Raw genomic sequence first — 19,723 nt, 5'->3', positions numbered from 1 at the left:
GATAACTATAAGATCTGCATTTTTTAAGACAGTAGATGGAAATTTTCATGAAATCATTAACAAAATAGACACATGAGGTCAATGTTATTATAATTATAATTAGGTTAACTTAGGACAGTAACAAAACCAATACTTATATTTAATAATCAGTGTTAACCTAGAGTCCATTCTCTACTGAAATGCATGGGCATCTGATTTTTTAAACTGTTCTGTTCAATAATTTTAACAATGATTCAGTGAAAATGGAGATAGTGTGCTTACAGATCTGTGGATGAATCAACACTATATGAAAATCATGACCCAAAAGAGCTTATTAGTCTAAAATAACAGACCAAAACAAATAGGATGGAACGTAAATGACAGTTGCAAAAATCTGCAAGGGTTAAAATATTTTAAGAGAACAGGTGTAGGATGAAAAGGACATAACTTAGCAAATGATCATATCTGTGAGTTTTAGTATACAATAGGTACATTATGAGACTTTGGTGTGACATGAGAGTCAACATAGCTAGTGAATTTTAGACTTCGAAGAGTGAAGAATACTATACTTTATATCATCTGATGGTATCACTGCATTCTTCCCTGGTTGGATCATATATGAAATGTTGTGATTAGCTCTAAGTCCCTAAATCTAAGAAAAATTTCAACAAGATGGCTCATATTTAAAGTAGCATAAACTTAAGACTGGAAAGTATTTGAAAGGGCATTTAGTTCAGCCCTTTCATCTTACAATGGAAGAAACTGAAGTTCTGATATAAAAAAAGGCCTGTTCAAGAATATTATAGTTAATGGCAGAATTAGAATATGATCTGAATTCAATTCAAGATAACATGTAATGGGGGCAGCTAGATGGCATAGTGGATAGAGCACCAGCCTTGAATTCAGGAGGACCTGAGTTCAAATCTGATTTCAGACACTTAACACTTCCTAGCTGTGTGACTCTGGGCAAGTCACTTAACCCCAGCCTCAGGAAAAAAAAAAAAAAAAAAAAAAAAAAAAAAAGATAACATGTAATGAAAGGGAATTGAAAGACTTGGGAAGAGGTGACTGATAACTGTCTTCAAGTACTTAGAGGATTGTTATGAAGAAGTCTTTGGGTTGTATTTTAATTTTTTTCTTTTTTTTTTAATTTTCTTATTTGACCCTCCAAGTGACAGAATTATGAGCAAAGAGGACAGTTATAGTGGCAAATGTAGGACATTTTTGGCCAAAACTTTAAAAATAAGAGTATCCAAAAGTATAATCAACTATCTTTATTGTAGTGAGTTCCCTTTACTAGAGGGCTTCAAGAAAAGCCTACATGATAACTTGTAATGCAACTATGAGTAATATTCCTGTTCAGGTACAAAATAAACTGCATAGTTTTTGAAGTCTTTGAATCTCCAGTATATGTGATTATCAATAAAATCATCTTTAAAAATAATCAAATATTTCATGCTTACCAGCACTTTACCATAATCCTTCCTCTCAAAATGTAACTATTAAAATTACACAAATTGTCAAATTCTAAAAATATATGATCCAAAAATGGAGAGTTGAGATATGAATGATACAGAGGCTATGGTGAGAAGGGTGTAAAGATGGCTATGGTTTGTTAGTAAATATCTTCTAATATATTATTCCAGGACAGCTCAAGTGCAAAGCAGGATTTTAACTCTAGGGAGTCACTGCTGCAGGCATTAAGAAGAGGAAATGAAGATTTCTTTTCAAAATTAAGTTGTCAAGAAAGCTCATTTACACCACACAGTGATTGCATGTGGGTGAGAAGATGATGGTGATTTATAATGATACAGATTAGGAAAGTTATTCCAGGGAAGGAAATGTATAACAAAGCCACTTGGGAGGCTTAACCTGAGTCCTGGTTACTTACAGAAAGAACAAAGCTTGCTGTCCTCAGAAATTTCCAACCTTACAATGACTGTGGAAAAGAGGAAGATCAGTTTATTTAAGAGTCAATATTTCACAAGGGCTAGGTATTACTATGATAGATGCCATTATATTAAAAAAAAAAAAAAAAAAAAAAAAAAAAACAATTTTGGTAATTCTGATAATGACATTTGGAGATCTGATCACATGATGTCTAAAACAAGACAATTAGACTTTAGAAATCTCAGTAATTCTAAAAACTTAAAACTTGATCCCTCTTTGAATAATTGATTGTTTACTGTTTCATTTGAAAATTAGACTTATATATATATATATATATTTTTTTTTCCTTATTCTTAAGTTTCATTTAAACATTCTTTGATTACTGCCCCCAATTATGGAAAAATTCAAATGATGGACATTTAAAACATACAAGCATTTTTTTCCAGTCTTTAACATTTTGGTGCATAAAGGTAAATCCTGACTCAAATGTTGTGGTTATTTTTTGTTCTTCACAATCACTAGTGATTAGTTAATGCATCTATATGCCTAGAAAATTTATAAGGGTGATTTCATATATTATTAACTATTTTACCCTTTATTCAACATTGTATTTAATGAAAAAACATTTTAATATATATGAACATAAGGGTATAATAGTTATGTTTTATGGGCAAGGGAATTTTATCTGTTCATACATAGATTTAATCTATTTTTCATACAATAAGTTCAACTCAGTTGCAATGTTGAAGTGTTTTTCAAGAGTTAAGAAACCTGGAAGACATAAAATGACAATAAATGAACATGACTGAATCTGGTCTGAAATATTTTACTTCTATAAACTTGAACAACCTTCACACCCCCTTCCTCCTGACATGCTTATAAACACAACACACATTTGATCATCAAACTTTCCTTTTACAAATGTTCTGATATTCTGGAAATGTACAACTAATATTTGTTTTCTTTTTGCATTATTAAAGAGTTTAGTATTATTCTGTTAACAGATTTATTTGATAAACTAGAATATACTTTTTTGCTTCTAGTTATTAAAACCTTTGTGAATTCATTTATGGCATATAATACAAATTTGGGGACAAACTATGTTAAGGTTTGAATAGTTTATGCTTTGTTTTGTATATATTTTCAATAATATATTTGTATATACACATATATGCATATGTGTATGTATACATATTTTAAATGCTCAAAAAATTAGCATTACCTAAAGCAATTCTCCCCCAAAAAAGGAAATATATTATGTCAACTTTAAGTGGCTGCTTGTTTTCCTGTCAACATTAGACCATAATCAAGACGAGTTTCTGTTTGGCCAACCATTAAAAAGATAAGATTGTGTTGAATAGCTACAATTGCCTTCAAAATAATAACATTAATACTTAGAAACAGACAATAAAGAGTTTTAGGTAGGTCTTAAATTGAATCAATAATATATTTTTAGATAGAAAAGAAATTTCCTTCTTATTGATAGAAATTGGGATTTTGTTGCCTATCAAACAGTAGGATTAAGATGTGTCAAATATAACTTAGAGCAAAATGAAATTTGATATTTTGTTTGCATAAAAGTTGACCCACTAAATCATATGCCATCTTATTGCTTTTGGTTTTATTCACTGAGGGAAGTTTTTTTTTTTTTTTTTTTTGGTAGTTTAGGTGCTAAACAAACACAAAAATATGTGATAAAATGATAATGTATTGACTCCCTCTAATGTAATGTTAACCATTTTGATTCCTAAAAATATAAGAATACATGAACAAAATTATGAGGATCAAAGATTAAATATGACATCCAGAAAACTGGAATGTTGCTTTGATATTCAATGATCTTTTTTTATACATACAATCAATTTTGAAATTGATGAGGGACATATTATTACATGTTTTACACACACACACACACACACACACACACACACACACACACAAAAGACATTTCACTCTACCAAAAGAATATAAATCATGGAAACTAATGACTATTCTGATATTTTGAAATGTGCCTTATCATATATATTATTTGTTACAGCACACATTTCTGGACATTATCTTGCCACAAAATACTACTTGAGATTTTTTATAGTTTACATATAGAAATTTCATCGAAAAAAAGATCAAATTCCCTAACCAAATGGAAAGAAATAATGATGAAACAAAATTTCTTCTCAGGGAGTTGCAATGTCTGTCAGACACTTTTTTTCACAGCTTTTTCCTAATCTTGTTTCTGGATTCCATCTTAAGTAAAAGAGTTTGAGATGAGGAAGATCAATAATTCAGGAATTTGAATGTTTTCTAATTCAAGAATAACAAAAACTATTAATAATTATCCTAATGTTACTATATTTTGATAAGTAATTTAATAATGTGTATATATTAGCCAATACAAATATTAGTTGAAGCAAATACACTTAGAAATGTAATGAAATAGTACATTTTGGTATTATACCAAAACATTAGTATTATTTTGCATTGTCTTTTGCTGAGACTGTCTGGCCTCAAGCAATGCAGACAAAAGAGGAAGAATATAAAAATGGTTGTGAAATAGGAAATAGAAATCAACTTTGTTGTGCCTAGTTACATTTTCTACATTCATTTTTCATTTATTAATTTAGGTAATCTAAAAATTTAGTATATTGTAAAGGAAGATCAAAATGTCCATAAAAATTATTTCTCTGATGAGCATGGTTTGCTATTTTTAGTGGATCAAAATCTATTTACTGGGTAACAGTCATTTCAAGTCTAGCTCAATTCCAAATCCAAGCATTCCCTCACAGAAATCCCAGGGGCATTCACAAAGAAGTACTAGATGCAGTATTAGTTTCATTGGGAAATATTTCTCCTCCCCTCTATACTTACTATTTTAGATTGAGCCCATGATTATTCCATTACCAATGGAAACACCTGATTCTGTGTTAAAATTCACTTTCTTTTTAAAATTTATTCTCAACTCTAAGTTAAATTTATTAGGAAAGTACATTGTCCATCAATCAAAACGTCTTTACACTAACAGTTTTTTTCTTATTCATATGAAACATGAATATATTTATGCATATATGTATGCTTTCAAATGTATATATATCCAGATCCTGCAGTAGATCTAAGCAGATTATATATGTACATATATATATATATATATACATATGTACATACATATATATGTATGTATGAATGTGTGTATGTATATCTATTTACATACATACATATATAAAATAGCCACATGAAGTCATCAAACAATTTCCTGGGCATAACATGGAACAGCTCCTCCAAATTCCCAAGACACTTCCAAAGTCCTTCATCCTTGAACCTTACACAGATGTAGTAGGAGAAGGGGGAGAAGCAAGCCAGACATCAAATCGATTTATTATTTTGAATCTTAAAGTATCTTCAACATTTTGGTTACAATGTCATACAGTGGACAAATTGGCATTCAGCCTGAGGTTTCAATTTTTAACAGGTTTGAGATCAATGACTCTTCCCTCAAATATCAGAGACTGCATTCATCCAGTTCCCAGATGGCCTCTCATATAAATAGGGGCAAAGCTGAGGTGAGGATAAAATCAAAATTGTTCTTACTCACATTGCCTTTTTAAACCAAGCATGGGGCCAACTGGATATTCAGTCCATTATCAAAATACACCTTGATATGGCAGGTCAGATTCATTTTATCTAGATTGAAGAGAAGAAACTGGTTCTGTTGACTTTAAGGTGGTGCTTCAGTATGGGTACAACCACAGGTAAACCAAAATGATTAAAATGAATTGCTGAGGAGACCAAGGATTCACTTGATACTGCAAAAAAATGATGTAATTTAGGACATGGTCAAATCACATCATCACAGCTTTTTGCTTCTAGAAAAATCAGACCAAATCAGAAACTTCAAGTCCCTGAATGATTCCAGATTGTAAATCAAAGGTCCAGGACCTTTGTTCTTAAATGCATCTGTGAAGATCACTTTGAAAAAAAAAAAAAAAAAAAAACAGACAGAATTGTCCATTGGTTCTCATTATTCTAATTTACAATATATGCTTTTTTGTCTTATTGATCAATCTAGCTTACATATTTTTCAGCACCAAAATAAAATAAATTAAGAAAAACAGCAAATAGACAAAAATACTGAGTAAAAATACGAACAACACAAAAAATTGATTATTCCAATCGTGCAAAATTTGCTTCTCTGGATAAAGCACTTCTTGACACAGTAACGTCCATAATATCCCATTCTGCTCCCACCCCTCCCACCCAACCAGGGGAAAAAAAAAAATGCAGAACTTAGACAGAAGCCATTCTTTTTTTTTAAGGCTATACAAACACAAAAAGAATGCATTGCAAGAACCCTTCCCCAGATACTAGTATCTTCTGCCCCTTTTTGTGATCCTTCAGCAAATCTTGAGGTCTGAGTTACTTGTCTCATCAGGATAACAACAAAGTGAACAAACAGAAAAAAGGCTCAATGAACCCAACAACAAAATCTGAAATTACGATCACAGATACAAATTTTCCAGGCCAATAATTTAATTTCTCCTAAAACCACTGTCTTCTAAAACTAATGAGAGGAGCAGGTTCCAGAGGAATTGTCAATATTCAAAGTAAATATTGAAATTTTTGGAAGAGATCATTCTTCTACTGCCATAATCTGACTGGATGGTTGATAAAAAGTTTCATGTTCTGGCAAGTTCAGGGTAGTAAATGATGAATTTCTGGGTCCAGACCACACTTTGGGTTCCACCCCAGGGTGCCTGCATTTAGAGAGGAAAGACCAAGAAGCCAGAAAAGGTCGAATATTTCCATCCACCCATGAGGTTACCCCTTTCCAATTTGAGGTGTACTTTGTCTTCTCTTTCCATGTGCAGCAAAACACCATTGCTAGCAGCTTCTCTGGTAACATCCTGGTCTCCTGCAAATGCTGAAATCACTGGGTAGCCATTTTGCATTAAACTTACCTAAAAAAACAAAGTGACAGAACTGAGTTGTCTATCTAATAGATAAGGGTAGGTTCTATATTATCCTATTCTTTTTTGTCTTTCCCAGCCCACCTGCCCAATTAGCTTCATTCACTTCAAGGACACATTGGAAAAAAGGTGACACTCACAGACATCTTTCCCAAAGCTGGGGGGAGAGAGAGGAGAGGGAGAGTGAGGAGAAAAAGGAGGGGAAAAAAAAAAAAAAAAAAAAAAACTTCTCAAAAAGGAAGGGACAAGAGAATGATCAAATGCCACCCACCTGGATAGTTTGTCTGTTATAGACTTTGACCACATGGAAACTGAAACTATAAATCCCTTTCCTTGGTGCTACAAATATGCTGGAAGCAAGATCAAAATGGTTGCCAATATTTACTAATACCTGGAGAGGAGAAAAAGAACAAAGCACCAAAGCAAATCAGGCCCCACCCACACCAAGTTCCCACCCACTCTTCCATTAGCTATAGAATAGCAGGCAACCACAAATCATCCTTCTATGGTCAGTTCAGAAAGGAAATGATAGAGATGTTTAAAAAGCTTTCTTTCCTAAGAAGCTGATTTCAAGGATGTGGAGATAAAGCCAGTTATTGATAGTATTTATGTGATGCTAGTAGAGCAATATGTGACAGTGACCAAAAAGGACTAGACCATACTTCCTGGAAAATGAATTCAGAATCAGGGAATAAAGGTAGGGAAAAAAAAAAAAGCTTTTTTAGGATAAACAGGTATTATACTATTGAAAGTGGACTTCTAAGACATTCTTTAACAATATGGAGCTTCTTAAAGAATGGGAAGAATGGTGCAAAGGGAAGAATTTAGAGCATTGCTCAGACTTGAGGAGACTTGAATAAGTAAGTGAGTTGAAATATTTTTCCCCCTAGCAAGAGATATTCTCCTCCCACCAAGATGCTTGTCAGGGTAAGGGAATACTGCAGCACCAAAGAATTATGATGATAATGATAACAGCAATATGTTCCAAAGTAACAGTACCATTCAAGCTCCAATGAATTCACACCAATTACTTTCTTTGGGAAAGCGTAAAACTCTTTTTAAGGTTTTAAGGTTCCCAGTTTGTTCCCAGTATTTGGAATTTCTATCAAAAATGATGATCCTATAGAAACTGTAGTTTGATTACTAGCTACAAGTAATGCACATTTAAATAAAATATTTGTACATTATGCACATTTAAATAAAATTTTTAGAATAAAGTAACATTTGAAATTTTATTGAAAAACAACAAGGTATTTAAATCTTACAATTAAAAAAAAAACAACACCTTTAAACACCTTTCAGATGGACTATCATTAAAGAGGGATTTCTCCCCTTTTTTTGACCAGTTTCATTCAGTTTATAAGAGATTCTTCCCTTATGACAGAAAAAGCAAATCTCAAATGAAGGGAAATGCAGCCAAATACCATTTGTGTCAATGATTTATCAAAACAAAGCCTCTGAATCAGACTTCATCCATCTTCTGCTAACTCAAAACCACTTCACTTCCTAGCCAGCTGTTGAACCAGCTCCTATATAAATATGCAGGGATTTTAATGTTAAGAGTTTTTCAGAGGACAGCTATTCTCTACCTTCCCTGAAAAGGATCCTTTCTAGAGAAGGAAAGAGAAAAAAAAATAATAGAAAACACAGGATCTTTACCCCGATGTACCTATATATCTAATTTTGCTTCACTTTATATTTCAAGAAATTAATCAAAATGTATTTAATTTGACTTGTGGAAGTGTGAGGATAGGAGGTAGAGGTAGTGTGGTCAAGATGAGGAATTCAAAATTAAAAACAAACTCATATATCAGAGTGTTTTCATTATCCACCCTCAAGGATAAATATTGATTTATCTTTGTGAAATGCTGATTAAATGCTGTCCTTCAAGAATATGGTATTAAATGAAGAAGAAATAGAGAGAGAGAAAGAAAGAGAGAGAGAGAAAAAATACAACAGAAAGAAGAGAAAAGAAAGAAAGAAAGAAAGAAAGAAAGAAAGAAAGAAAGAAAGAAAGAAAGAAAGAGAAAGAAAGAAAGAAAGAAAGAAAGAAAGAAAGAAAGAAAGAAAGAAAGAAAGAAAGAAAGAAAGAAAGAAAGAAAGAAAGAAAGAAAGAAAGAAAGAAAGAAAGAAAGAAAGAAAAAGAAAGGGAAAGAGAAGGAGCGGAGGGAAAAGAGAGAAGGAGAGAGAGAAAAAGAGAGGGGGGGGAAGGAAGGAGGCAGGGAGGGAAGGAGGGAGGGAGGAAGAGAAGAGAAGAGGAAGTGGGAAAGATCTGCGGGCAAGTCTCAATTAAGTCCGATTCTTTCTGTAACAGTAGTAAACAAAATGTTTGGGAAAGTACAACCTATGAGCCTCTGCTGTGGATAACAAACCACAATTTCAACGATGGCTTGAAACAAAGTTGTTTTTTTTTTTTTTTTTTTTTTTTTTTTTTTTAAATTTAGTAATAAAAGTTCCCTTTCATCTGGCAAATCACTTGAATCTAGGAGGAAAGCCGAAAACAGCATGAATTCTGCAGTAATGATTATGTAGATTGGACCTTATCTTTGGATCCTAGTGCTTTGAACTGTATCAGCAAATTGCTTAAAACCATTTTAAAAGGTGCTTTCTTTTCAGAAATCAGAAACTTTAGGATAAAATTCCAGGAAACCCAGATCCACTTTCCCTCTTTCTTATGCATTTGTTACTCCTAAAATTCAACAATGAAAGTTACTCAGCGATAAAATTAACATTAAAGCTGGACATTTTTTTCTGAAGGAGAATGAGTAGTTTGAGGGGAACTTAACGGAAGGCTAAGTTGATAATTTTTCAAAGCGGGATAATTTCGTAATAAGAATCTTTTCCTAGGTACGCATAGAATACAAAAGGGAATTGAACGTAATAATCTTTACAGTTATCCTCATTTCCCTATTAGAGTTTAAATCCGTCACTAGTGATAATGGGGGTTAAGAGTATGTAGAGGTACAGTGCGGAACCAGAGGAGGTAAAGATATTTGGGAGAGAGAGATGGAGAGGAGAGAGAAGCAGAGGAAAAGAGGAAGAGAGGAGGAGAGGAGAGGGAAAGGGAGAGAAGAGTCCAAAGTGCCAAAGTGATGGACAAAGCATCAGGGCAAGTAAAACTCTCTCTCGACCTTCTTCCTCCTCGGCCCCACCCCAAATCCTTATCCTCTAAGAATAACCAGCGGGCTCTTTGGCTGGCTGAGCTAACCTGGTCGAAATAGATGGTCATGGTGCGGTTGCTCATTTCGGACGGTTCATGGTTGGTGCTTCGAATCGCAGAGAAAGCCACCTTGGCGCTGCCGGAGCGCACAGAGATCCCCAGGGAGGAGGTGACTGCGCCGTCCGCGGACGGGCTGGAGTCGCACACCACCAAACACTTGCCCTCCAGGACTATGGGCTCGGTGTCGTTCTGAGCTCGCACCGGGCAGCCAGCAGGCAGCAGCAGCAGTAGCAGGGCCAGCGCCGCCACCAGGCAGTAGCAGCAGCCCGCTGGCTCCCGCAGCGCCCCCCGCCGCCTCAGCCTCGGCATAGTCAGGAGCGGCCAGCAGCAGCCCCGGCTAGGCGCCGGCATTGGGGCTCCAAGATTGGGGGGAGGAAGGAGGGGATAAGGAAAGGGAGGGGATATGGGAGAAATGGAGGAGGAGGAGAGGGTGGGGTAGGGGAAAGTGGGGAGGGGTGGGGGGGGTTAAGCTGTTCTCCTCGAGGTTTCTCTCGCCCTTTCTTTTTCTGAGAAGCTTGGACCAAGGCTGGGGTGGGGACAGCTGAGGAATAGAGTGGGGGGGAGGGGAAAGGAGGGGAGGGGGTGAGCTTCTCTTCTCTCCTCCTCCCCTCTTTTCCGACGGTCTAGGCAAAGGAGAATCCTCAGAAAGTACTCAGAATCCAACCTGTCAACGACAAAGAAGGTACAAAAAGTATAGATATCAATAACAAGAGAGGAAAAAAAGAAGGAAAACAGGTGAGGGGGGCTTCCCGAATATTCCCTCCCAGGACACACATCTTTCGTTTCCATACATTGCCTATCTATATGGAGTCCCAGGGACTCTAAGAAAAGTCCAGACACAATGGAAAATGTAACACTGCTACACAGTGGAAACGAAAATGTGTTCAGAATCCCCCTCCCCTTTATCTTTCTGTCACTTTGGCTAATTAAAGCTAAGCTACAAGGATAACCTCTTCTCTTTAGAGCTGATACATCTCCACTCTCCAGGAAGAAGAGTGAGAGTCTCAAAAGAAAGGTTAAAATACCCCCTATATTTTCTGAGATCTATATTTTAGTACAATTTCATCTTGAAACTGACACCAAAGGACCCCTTTCCTTTTCCTTTCCTTACACTTATGCTCTTTTTTGTTTAAAAAACAAAAACAAATAATCGTAGTAGACTTTTAGCAAATCTTTTCCTCTTTCTCTACAAAGTATAGATAGGTCTTAGGTACTTCTTACAATGAATATAATGAAAAAGAAAAAAAAAAAAAAAAGGGGGGGGGGACCACCAAATTCAGACTCTCACCTCGTAGCACTCCATTAAAATTAAAAAGTAGTCTGAGAATGTCTTCGTTATCTTTAGCAATCCGATTTCAAGATATGTTTTTTCACCACCACCACCCCCCACAAAAAAAAAAGCGCAGGTGGTCCACAGCCATTGACCTCGGTTTCCAAGCTTTTCTGAGCTTGTGTTTCAAACCTTCAAGCTCCCTCTTTCTTGCTCCTAACCCTCTCTGGAATTCAGGAAAATCCCTCCCCCGTTACAAATAACGTATGCTTCCATTTGCACTTTTAACCTTTTTCATGACTCACTTTAGCTTCTGGGTTTGTATGTGGATCCATATTTAACATAGATAGTTCGTTTTAATACACTGTTAAGGAATGAAAAGCGGCGAATTACTCCTCTCCGAAACGTCCGCCCAACAACTCTTCGAGTATTCTTTCTAAGAAACCGAAGTTGCTTCTCAATTGTTACCCTTTAACTTGAGTTCCCATAAAAATGATCTCAATTATTTTCCCAGGCTCTAAACACTGGGAGTGTTTTCCCGTGGAGGTTCTCATTATATAATTAAATAAACTCACGAAATAGGCAAAATGATCCAGAAAAAAGAAGGGGGAGGAAGGGTTCCGAGGGGTGGATCTTGGTGTATTGTTACCTGGTAAATCCATGTTAGGAGAAAACTGCTGGCTAGGTAGCTGTCCGTAAACTTGTATTGCTTAGAAAAAATGAGCCGAGATGGTGCTGGCAGAAGAAGAGAAAACCAGAGTCATCTCATTCTCTCCCGCCCATTGTCAATAACCTACCCTTCTCTCCCTCCCTTCTCCTATTATACACATATACACGCACCCTCACGGCCTCAAACATACTGTCCACACGAACACACGCTATACATTATACAAGGGGGCTACTTTTTATCAAGCCGATCTCTGGTCCTTATCCAAGTGGCCCTGGGCTCCCTGCAACATGCTCAGGTAGCACATTTCCTCCGGAGCCCCCTCTTCAGTTTTCTCCAGGGGCAAGTCCTTCCAGTTTCCTGACTGCATTGAGAACAGCTGGCAAACGCCCTGCAGTAGCAGCATCAGCATCGACTCTGTTGGTAGCCACTGCCTCCGCCTCCCACCTCCCAGCCCAGCCCCTCCCGGCACCCCCAGGTTCCGACTCTCACCCAAATACTCGGATCAAAATCCTCCCAGAAGGTGCTCTATTTTTAAAGTCGTCCCTAATAAAGGCACAAGTAGATTCAGTTCTCTCATTCCTTTTCGAGTTCTTTTCGTTTTCAAATCCCCTCCAAGTTTTAACCGGAATCGTAGGACAACTTTCATAATAAAGATATCGTCTTTCTTTTAAAAATAAATAAATAAATAAATAAAAAGTGGAAGGGAGAGGAGTCAACGGAATAATTGAGAGGAAGAGGGAGCAGAGAAGAAAAAGGATTTTGCTGGCTTAAGCAAAATGTTTGGGAATCCCGAGCCTGGAAAATGTTAGATCTTGGCAAGGTTTGAAGAGGCTTATCCCGCCTGGGTTCATGTGTCTGCTGCTCCGAACCTCCGGACTCATTGCGCGCGCTAGCAGTCTCCACTTATTTATTAAAAAGCCTGTTCAGAGCTCTCTCAACCTGGGGACTCACATCACGCATCTGCAGCTGCATGTTGAGGCGCAAAGCCACACTCTAAACATGGACGTGGGGCGCCACCTAGGGGTTTTGTGTCGATCCTGAATGCCATCATCTAAGCAAGAGACCTCTAATAGTGGAGAGAAAAAGTATGCAATAGAAAGGGGAAAGAGGTTCTGAGTATACAGATGGTATTTGATGGTTGGATTATTTAACGCGGAAAAGTTTGCTTGGGCATTTGTCAGAAAGACAAAAATAATCTTCTTCCTTACTTACTCTACCCTCACCAATTCCCTGCCCTCCACATACAGCTGAATTGGAATTTTTATTTTTTGGAGTTTCCTTACATTTTTTCAAGGCTAATATTGACAAAATGACATCTATATTATCAAGATTATCAGTTGTCTAAAAAAACGTTTATACAACTTAGAGAGCTATCATTCTGCCAATTCTATTGCATACTTTTTTTTTAATATGAATTCTTCTAAATTGGATTTTTTAAAAGTTCATTTAAGAGAAACTTGGTTGGCTTACATTTTAATTTGCGCTGATGAGACATCTTTCAGAAATTAATCTACTTTCCTGAAATATGTAGTCATGTCACATTCATAAGGGTAAAGTCTCTCTCTGTGTTTATTTCTTGATTTCACATGTGAGCAATCATTCTCCCAGTAGTTCCAACTAATGCTTTGGACCACCCCACTCTTTATATATAGGTGTTTAGGTAGGAAATTTTTAAGGATCTCTCTTTATTTAGTCAGAAGATGAATAGCCTTCTCTGATTTACTGTCATACTCAGATCAATCAATTAGTGAATTACTACCTAATAAGTTACTAGCTCTTCTTGAAGCCCTATACAATAGTTGAAGTTACATAAGATGTATATCAAGTCTGCCCTCTATGCTATTCAGAGCTATTCTCATTCAGAAGCCCTTAAGAAAATATTCACTTCAAATCAGTTCCACTGGGATGAACCCATAATAAGGGTTGTTGGCAGTTGGAGACTGCTGTACCTGTTTTATAGTAAGCTGAAATAGCATGATTATTATAAAAGTTAGGAGGGGAAAATATAAAATTACCTGTGAGAGTATAACTTGCCAAAAATGCATGTAATGTTGAACATTTCACCAGTATTTCAAAATATCAAATTCACCAGAGGTTAAATATACCACTTCAATATTGTTTACTTTACTTCAAGGGTTTATAATTTTCTTGATATGGGAATCCATCCCTTTTTTTTTTTTTTCTTTCATAGTCGGGAAACCTAAATTTGTTGTTTCATCATTATGGGGAACTTCCCTTGCAGAAAGAATAATTCACTGATGCAAATCAGATTAGTAACCAGTCTACAAAGAATCTCTCTCCTCCTCCTCCTCCTCCTCCTTCTTCTTCTTCTTCGCCATAAATGTTGATTGTTACAAAAAAAAAAAAAAAAAAAAAAAAAAAAATTCCTGCAGATCCATTTTAAATTTCAAGGGATTGATTCCTCTTTGTGATAAAATTTAAAATAGGAGCAATGGAAACTTTTTTTTTTTTTTTTCGCCCTTTCCATTGTTGCTTTAACTTAGAAATATCAGTTACTATAATTGATTATCTTTTCCTAACAAAATACCATTATTGCCAATAAGACATGTTGATCAGAATATGCAAAAAAATTTGAATGGTAAGAACACTGGATACATGATGAAAATTTATGGCACAGACTGATTTTAAATTTGATTAATTTGGGGAAGTTAATTAGGAAGAAATATCTCACCTAGACATTTAACCTCCAAAAACACACCCATTAAACACTTTTTAAAAAATACTATGCTATACACATTCATTTTTTTATGAATCTAATATTATATTTCATGGAACAAATAATATCATCATGTCTTTTCATTATGAAAGAAATAACCATAACCTATGAAGACTATTGAATTATGAAGTGGGAATAATATTTATTCTTCTATAATGAAACAAACAAAAACAATAACAAAAAAGCTGATAGGTTTAATTTTAGGCCTGCACATTTTTAAGGGAAATTATTCAGAAGGATAAGAATAATTATTTAAGGAAAATAGAGTTCTATTATTGTTCCATTTACAAAGAAAAGTTAAATTAGAGGAGTCATTATGCATTCAGTTCAAATGTATGAATTCTGATATATATGTTAAAGTTGGTCTTTTTAGTGCAAATGAAAATATTTTCAGATCATTCAGAAAATGATTGAACCATGTCACATTCTACTTTTCCTTATACTAATGTTTTAAAAATGTAATGTTGTTAACTATAAATATAGCATTTAAAACAGTAATACCACATGTGGTAAATTTCTATCTCAAACCCTAAAACTTGAAATATTTACAAATTTGTCATATTTATCAAATAGAAGTCAACATGCACCTTTTATGTGTCAGGCCATCAGCTAAGGCCTGGACATGCGAAGAGACAGAAAATAAAGTAAGCCAGTGCCTGTGCTTATAATCTCATTAAGGATATCACATGAAAACAACTATGTACAAAAAACATTACATACATAATGAACTGGAAATAAATCTCAGAGGGAAGAAGTTCAAATTTAGGGATACTGGGAAAATTTTCTTGCAGAAGATTAGATTTTGGATTAAGTCTTGAAGGAAGTTAGAGAAACCAAGAAAAAGAGATAAAGAGTGAGACAGTTTTGGAAAAGAGCAACAGTCTTTGAAAACATACTGAGTGGAGGTGAAGTATTGTGTTCAAAGATTAGAAAATAAGCTAATGGAACTGGATTATAGAGTACCTTAATGGTAGAAAGGAATAAGACTACAAAAGTAGCAAGAATCTAAGTTATGATCGGCTTTAAAAGCCAAACAGAATACTTTTCTACTTGACCTGAAGGTAATAGGGAGCCAACGGAATTTATTGAAGAGAGTAGGAATAGAAAACAATTAATATTGTCACTCTTAAGCTTCATCTTTCCTTTTCCCCCCGCCTTTTTTTGTGTGTATATTTGTGCTTACTGCTCAAACTCCATTTTATTTGTCCACAATACATGCACATATTAAGAATTTACTATGTGCTAGACACTGTTAAGCATTGGGGAAAAATAAGTAAAAGTCAATGGCTAGATCAATGTGTGTGATTTGGGCATATTCTGTCATAAGTATTTGGTTCATTTCATATCTCTTCTGCCTATATACTATACATAATTTTAGGGCAAGACAGACTTTTTTTTTCTTTTTTAAAAAATTGCCAGTATGTAGGAAAGCATTTTATATATAATATAATGTTCATTTAAAAATCTGAAACATATTAAAGATGCATCATGATATATAATGATAAAAAGTAAATTTGCCTTTAGAACAGACATCAGTGAGTTCATGAATTATGATAAATACTTGTCATTTATCTCTGAGTATGTTAACTAATCTTTGAAATTTACCTCTTCCATCTATAAAAATGGGATTCATACTACTAACAATACCTTTGTCAATGAATTTTGTGAAGCTCAAATGAATCTGAAGTACTTTGCTACTTTAAACATAGATAGAAATTTTAATTGTTGCTATTATTGGTTTAATATAAGTTTTGTTGCTATGATGACAAAGATATATTCCAAGAAATTGCAATGAAATTCAGTGTCATTCTTTTTGAACTGTTAATCTTTTGAACCTTTCAGACTAGTACAGATGAATATGACATACTTTTAAGATTCAATATGTCCTGGATAGTTTTATAGCAAAGAAAGATTATCATGTAGGTTGTCTGACCATATAATTCTCCTGCTTTAAAAAGTTTTGTGCTTCCCTATTACTTTCAGTATATAAATTCCTCTCTTGCATGTTTAAACTCTTTTATTCCTCTATTATTTTCCCATCCTGGACCAAAAAAATCAGCTATACTCTTTAGTCTTTATAAGGTTGCCCTTATATATATCAGTCTCCTGTCTCTATTCTTTTGCTCAAACTACCTGAGCTACCCCTAAAGCTTTATTCAAGTGACATCGCCTAAATGAGTTTTTTTTTTTTCTGATGCTCCTGACTGATGTTATTAACCATTTCTCCTCAAACATTATTTTTCCTTTATATATACTTCATAGCTATTTGCAATGTTTATATGTCGTAGTCCCCTCACCCTGGAATGCAATTATCACTTTGAGATAATCCACATTGCTATCACTAGACAACCCTTGTTTTTCCCTCTTATCAAAACTTTTTCTTTTTTTGCTTTGTCAGCATTACACTTTTGATAGTATTATATTTCTAGTAGGATGATTTCCTCTAAATAAACTTATATTATGGGATTCAAATGAGGGGAGATATCAAAGTTATCAAGGGAAGGCAGGAGATAGAAATGAAGTACAAAATTGGAAACACAAGAAAATCTCTACTGTGAAACAATACTTCAACCCTTTGTATGTATCTTTACAGATATTTTTAACATATTATTTTTCTCAATTTTATGTAAAAGTAAATTTTAACATTTAGTTTTTTAAAATGGAGTTTCAAATTCTTACCCTTCTTGCCCCCTGTCATTGTGAAAGCAAGCAATTTGATATAGGTTATGCATATGCAATCATACAAAATGTGTTTTCATATTAGTCATTTTGTGAAAGAATACACAGAACAAAATAAAACAAGAAAAAGTAACAGAGTATGCTTTGATCTGCTTTTAGACTCCATCAGTTGCTTTTTTTTTTTTCCTAGTGATTGATAGTATTTTCCATCATGAGTCCTTAATTTTCTTGGATTGTTATATTCTTAAGAATAATTAAATCATTCAAAGTTGATCACCATACTATATCTCTATTACTATGTACAATAGAATTCTATTTTCGCTCATGTCATTTTGCATTAGTTCATGTAAGTCTTCCCAAACTTTTCTGAAAGCATCATGCTCATCTTATCTTATAGCATAATAGATTCCATCACAATCATATACAACAACTTGTTCAGCAATTCCCACAAATTTCAATTCTGTGCCACTAGAAAAGAGCTGCTATAAATATTTTTGCATACCTAAGTCCTTTTCTTTCTTTTTCTTTTTTCTTTTTATCTTGTTGGGATAAAATCTAGTAGTAGCATTGTTAAATCAAAGGATATAAAAAAGATATACGCTTTTTGAGCATTGTTTCAATTTCCTCTCCAGAATGGTTGAAGCAGTACACAACTCCACTAACAGTGTATTAGTATCTCAATCTTCCCATATCTCAACCCCGATTTGTTATTTTCCTTTTCTCTCATCTGATAAGTATGAGGTAGTACCTCAATTTTTTTTTAATTTGCATGCCTCTAATCAATAGTGATTTAAATGCTTATTCATTTGACTATAGGTAGGTTTGATTTCTTCTTTAGAATACTGATTGTTCATATTCTTTGATCATTTACTAATTGAAGGATGGCTCTTATTTTTACATATGTAACTAAGTTCTATATATTTAAGAAATTATTTCTCTGACTTTATCATTCACTTGCTATATTTTAAAAATAGTTTTACTTATATTATATTTCATATTATATAATATGTAAATATTTTATTATTTATATTATAGCTATTTTTGGGGGGAAGATTAGGAAAATAAAATAAGTAGAGAAAAGTAAGGGAGTAAAAGAGATCAGGAAATTAAATAAAACTGGTGATAAGAATGATGACAGATGGGTAGGGGGAGTCAAGAGAGAGATTGTAAGAAAAAGATTACCTTATGGTAGATTAAGCAGAAAAAGTTTTACATTTTTAGGAAGGGAAACAAAAAAGAATAAAAAAAAAATTCAAAAAAAAGTAGCAATGCTAATTAGGAGCAATATTAAACCAACTCTCCTATATTTAAACATCAATGGATAAAACAATGAAATGATAAAGAATGATAGATTAGAAAATATAAAAGCTTATGTTTCTTATAAGAAATATATAATTGGAATTATACCCAAAGCGCTATAAAATAATACATATCATTTTATCTACATGTCCAAAAAAAAAAAAAAAAAGAAAAAAAATTGTAGCATCTCTTTCTGTAGTGACAAGGAATTGGAAATTGAGGGGATGCCCATCAACTGGTGAAGGGCTGAACAAGCTGTGGTATAAGAATGTAATGGAATAATATTGTTCTATAATAAATTATGATCAGGCAGATTGGGAAATCCCCCATTCCCTGAAAAAATTGACGAATTTTTGATGAATTTGATTTTTTAAAAAAGAAAAAAAACTAAATTGACCAAATCAAAAATTAAAAAGGGTGATTCATCAGCAATGAAGAGGAAATTGAAGAGATAATCAAGGGTTATTTTGCTCAATTGTATACAAAAAACAATCTGAATGGATGAAATAGTTGAATATTTATGAAAATATAAATTGCTCAGAATAGGAAAAGAGGAAATAAAATATTTAAATAATCCCTTTTTAAAGAAAAATGAATGAATTCACTGTCAATGAACTCCCTAAAGAAAAATGTCCAGGATTAGATAGATTTACAAGTGAATTCTACCAATATCTAAAGGACAATAAATTGCAATGCTATATGAACTATTTGGAAAAATAGTTGAAGGAGTTGTACCAAATACAATTATGGCACAAATATGGTGCTGATGCCTAAACAGGAAAAGTCAAAGCCGAACAAGAAAATTTCAGACCAATTTTCCTAGTGAATATTGATGAGAAAATGTTTAAATAAAATATTAACAAAGAGAATTTGGCAATATATCACAAGGATCATACACTATGATCAGGTATGGATTTATACCAGAAATGCTTGTTCAAAACTAGGAAAACTATTAATATAATTGACCATATCAATAACAAAGCCAATATAAATTATACTATCTTCTCAATAGGTGAAATAA

The 19,723-nt window shown here is 34.0% G+C and overlaps 1 protein-coding gene across 4 annotated transcripts; it reads right to left on the bottom strand.

Annotated features, from left to right (window-relative positions):
- Positions 1 to 6,118: 6,118 nt before the first annotated feature.
- Positions 6,119 to 12,917, bottom strand: CBLN2 (cerebellin 2 precursor). Of its 4 annotated transcripts, none has more exons than XM_074274023.1 (5): positions 12,477 to 12,917; positions 11,623 to 12,052; positions 10,036 to 10,711; positions 7,099 to 7,218; positions 6,119 to 6,818 (listed from the first exon to the last, which is right to left on the bottom strand). In XM_074274023.1, the coding sequence occupies exons 3-5, from the start codon at positions 10,396 to 10,398 to the stop codon at positions 6,621 to 6,623; spliced, it is 681 nt and encodes a 226-aa protein (XP_074130124.1). In that variant the 5' UTR covers positions 10,399 to 10,711; positions 11,623 to 12,052; positions 12,477 to 12,917; the 3' UTR covers positions 6,119 to 6,620. The 4 variants fall into 4 exon arrangements, with proteins under 4 accessions (XP_074130124.1, XP_074130107.1, XP_074130115.1 ...); XM_074274006.1 differs by having other exon boundaries at positions 11,967 to 12,052; XM_074274014.1 differs by lacking the exon at positions 12,477 to 12,917 and adding an exon at positions 12,220 to 12,392 and having other exon boundaries at positions 11,967 to 12,052.
- Between the last annotated feature and the right edge of the window lie 6,806 nt (positions 12,918 to 19,723).

This window comes from Sminthopsis crassicaudata, chromosome 1 (genome assembly GCF_048593235.1).
Source record: "Sminthopsis crassicaudata isolate SCR6 chromosome 1, ASM4859323v1, whole genome shotgun sequence".
NCBI lineage: Eukaryota > Metazoa > Chordata > Mammalia > Dasyuromorphia > Dasyuridae > Sminthopsis > Sminthopsis crassicaudata.
This window is presented reverse-complemented; position numbering and strand designations above follow the sequence as displayed.

Excerpts from the sequence above, each read along its gene's own strand:
- CBLN2 (XM_074274023.1), bottom strand. The coding sequence starts at position 10,398 with ATGCCGGCGCCTAGCCGGGGCTGCTGCTGGCCGCTCCTGACTATGCCG. Across the intron at positions 7,219-10,035 it reads TGACCATCTATTTCGACCAG|GTATTAGTAAATATTGGCAA; the intron begins GTTAGCTCAGCC and ends TCTCCTCTCCAG. Across the intron at positions 6,819-7,098 it reads ATAACAGACAAACTATCCAG|GTAAGTTTAATGCAAAATGG; the intron begins GTGGGTGGCATT and ends TTGTTTTTTTAG.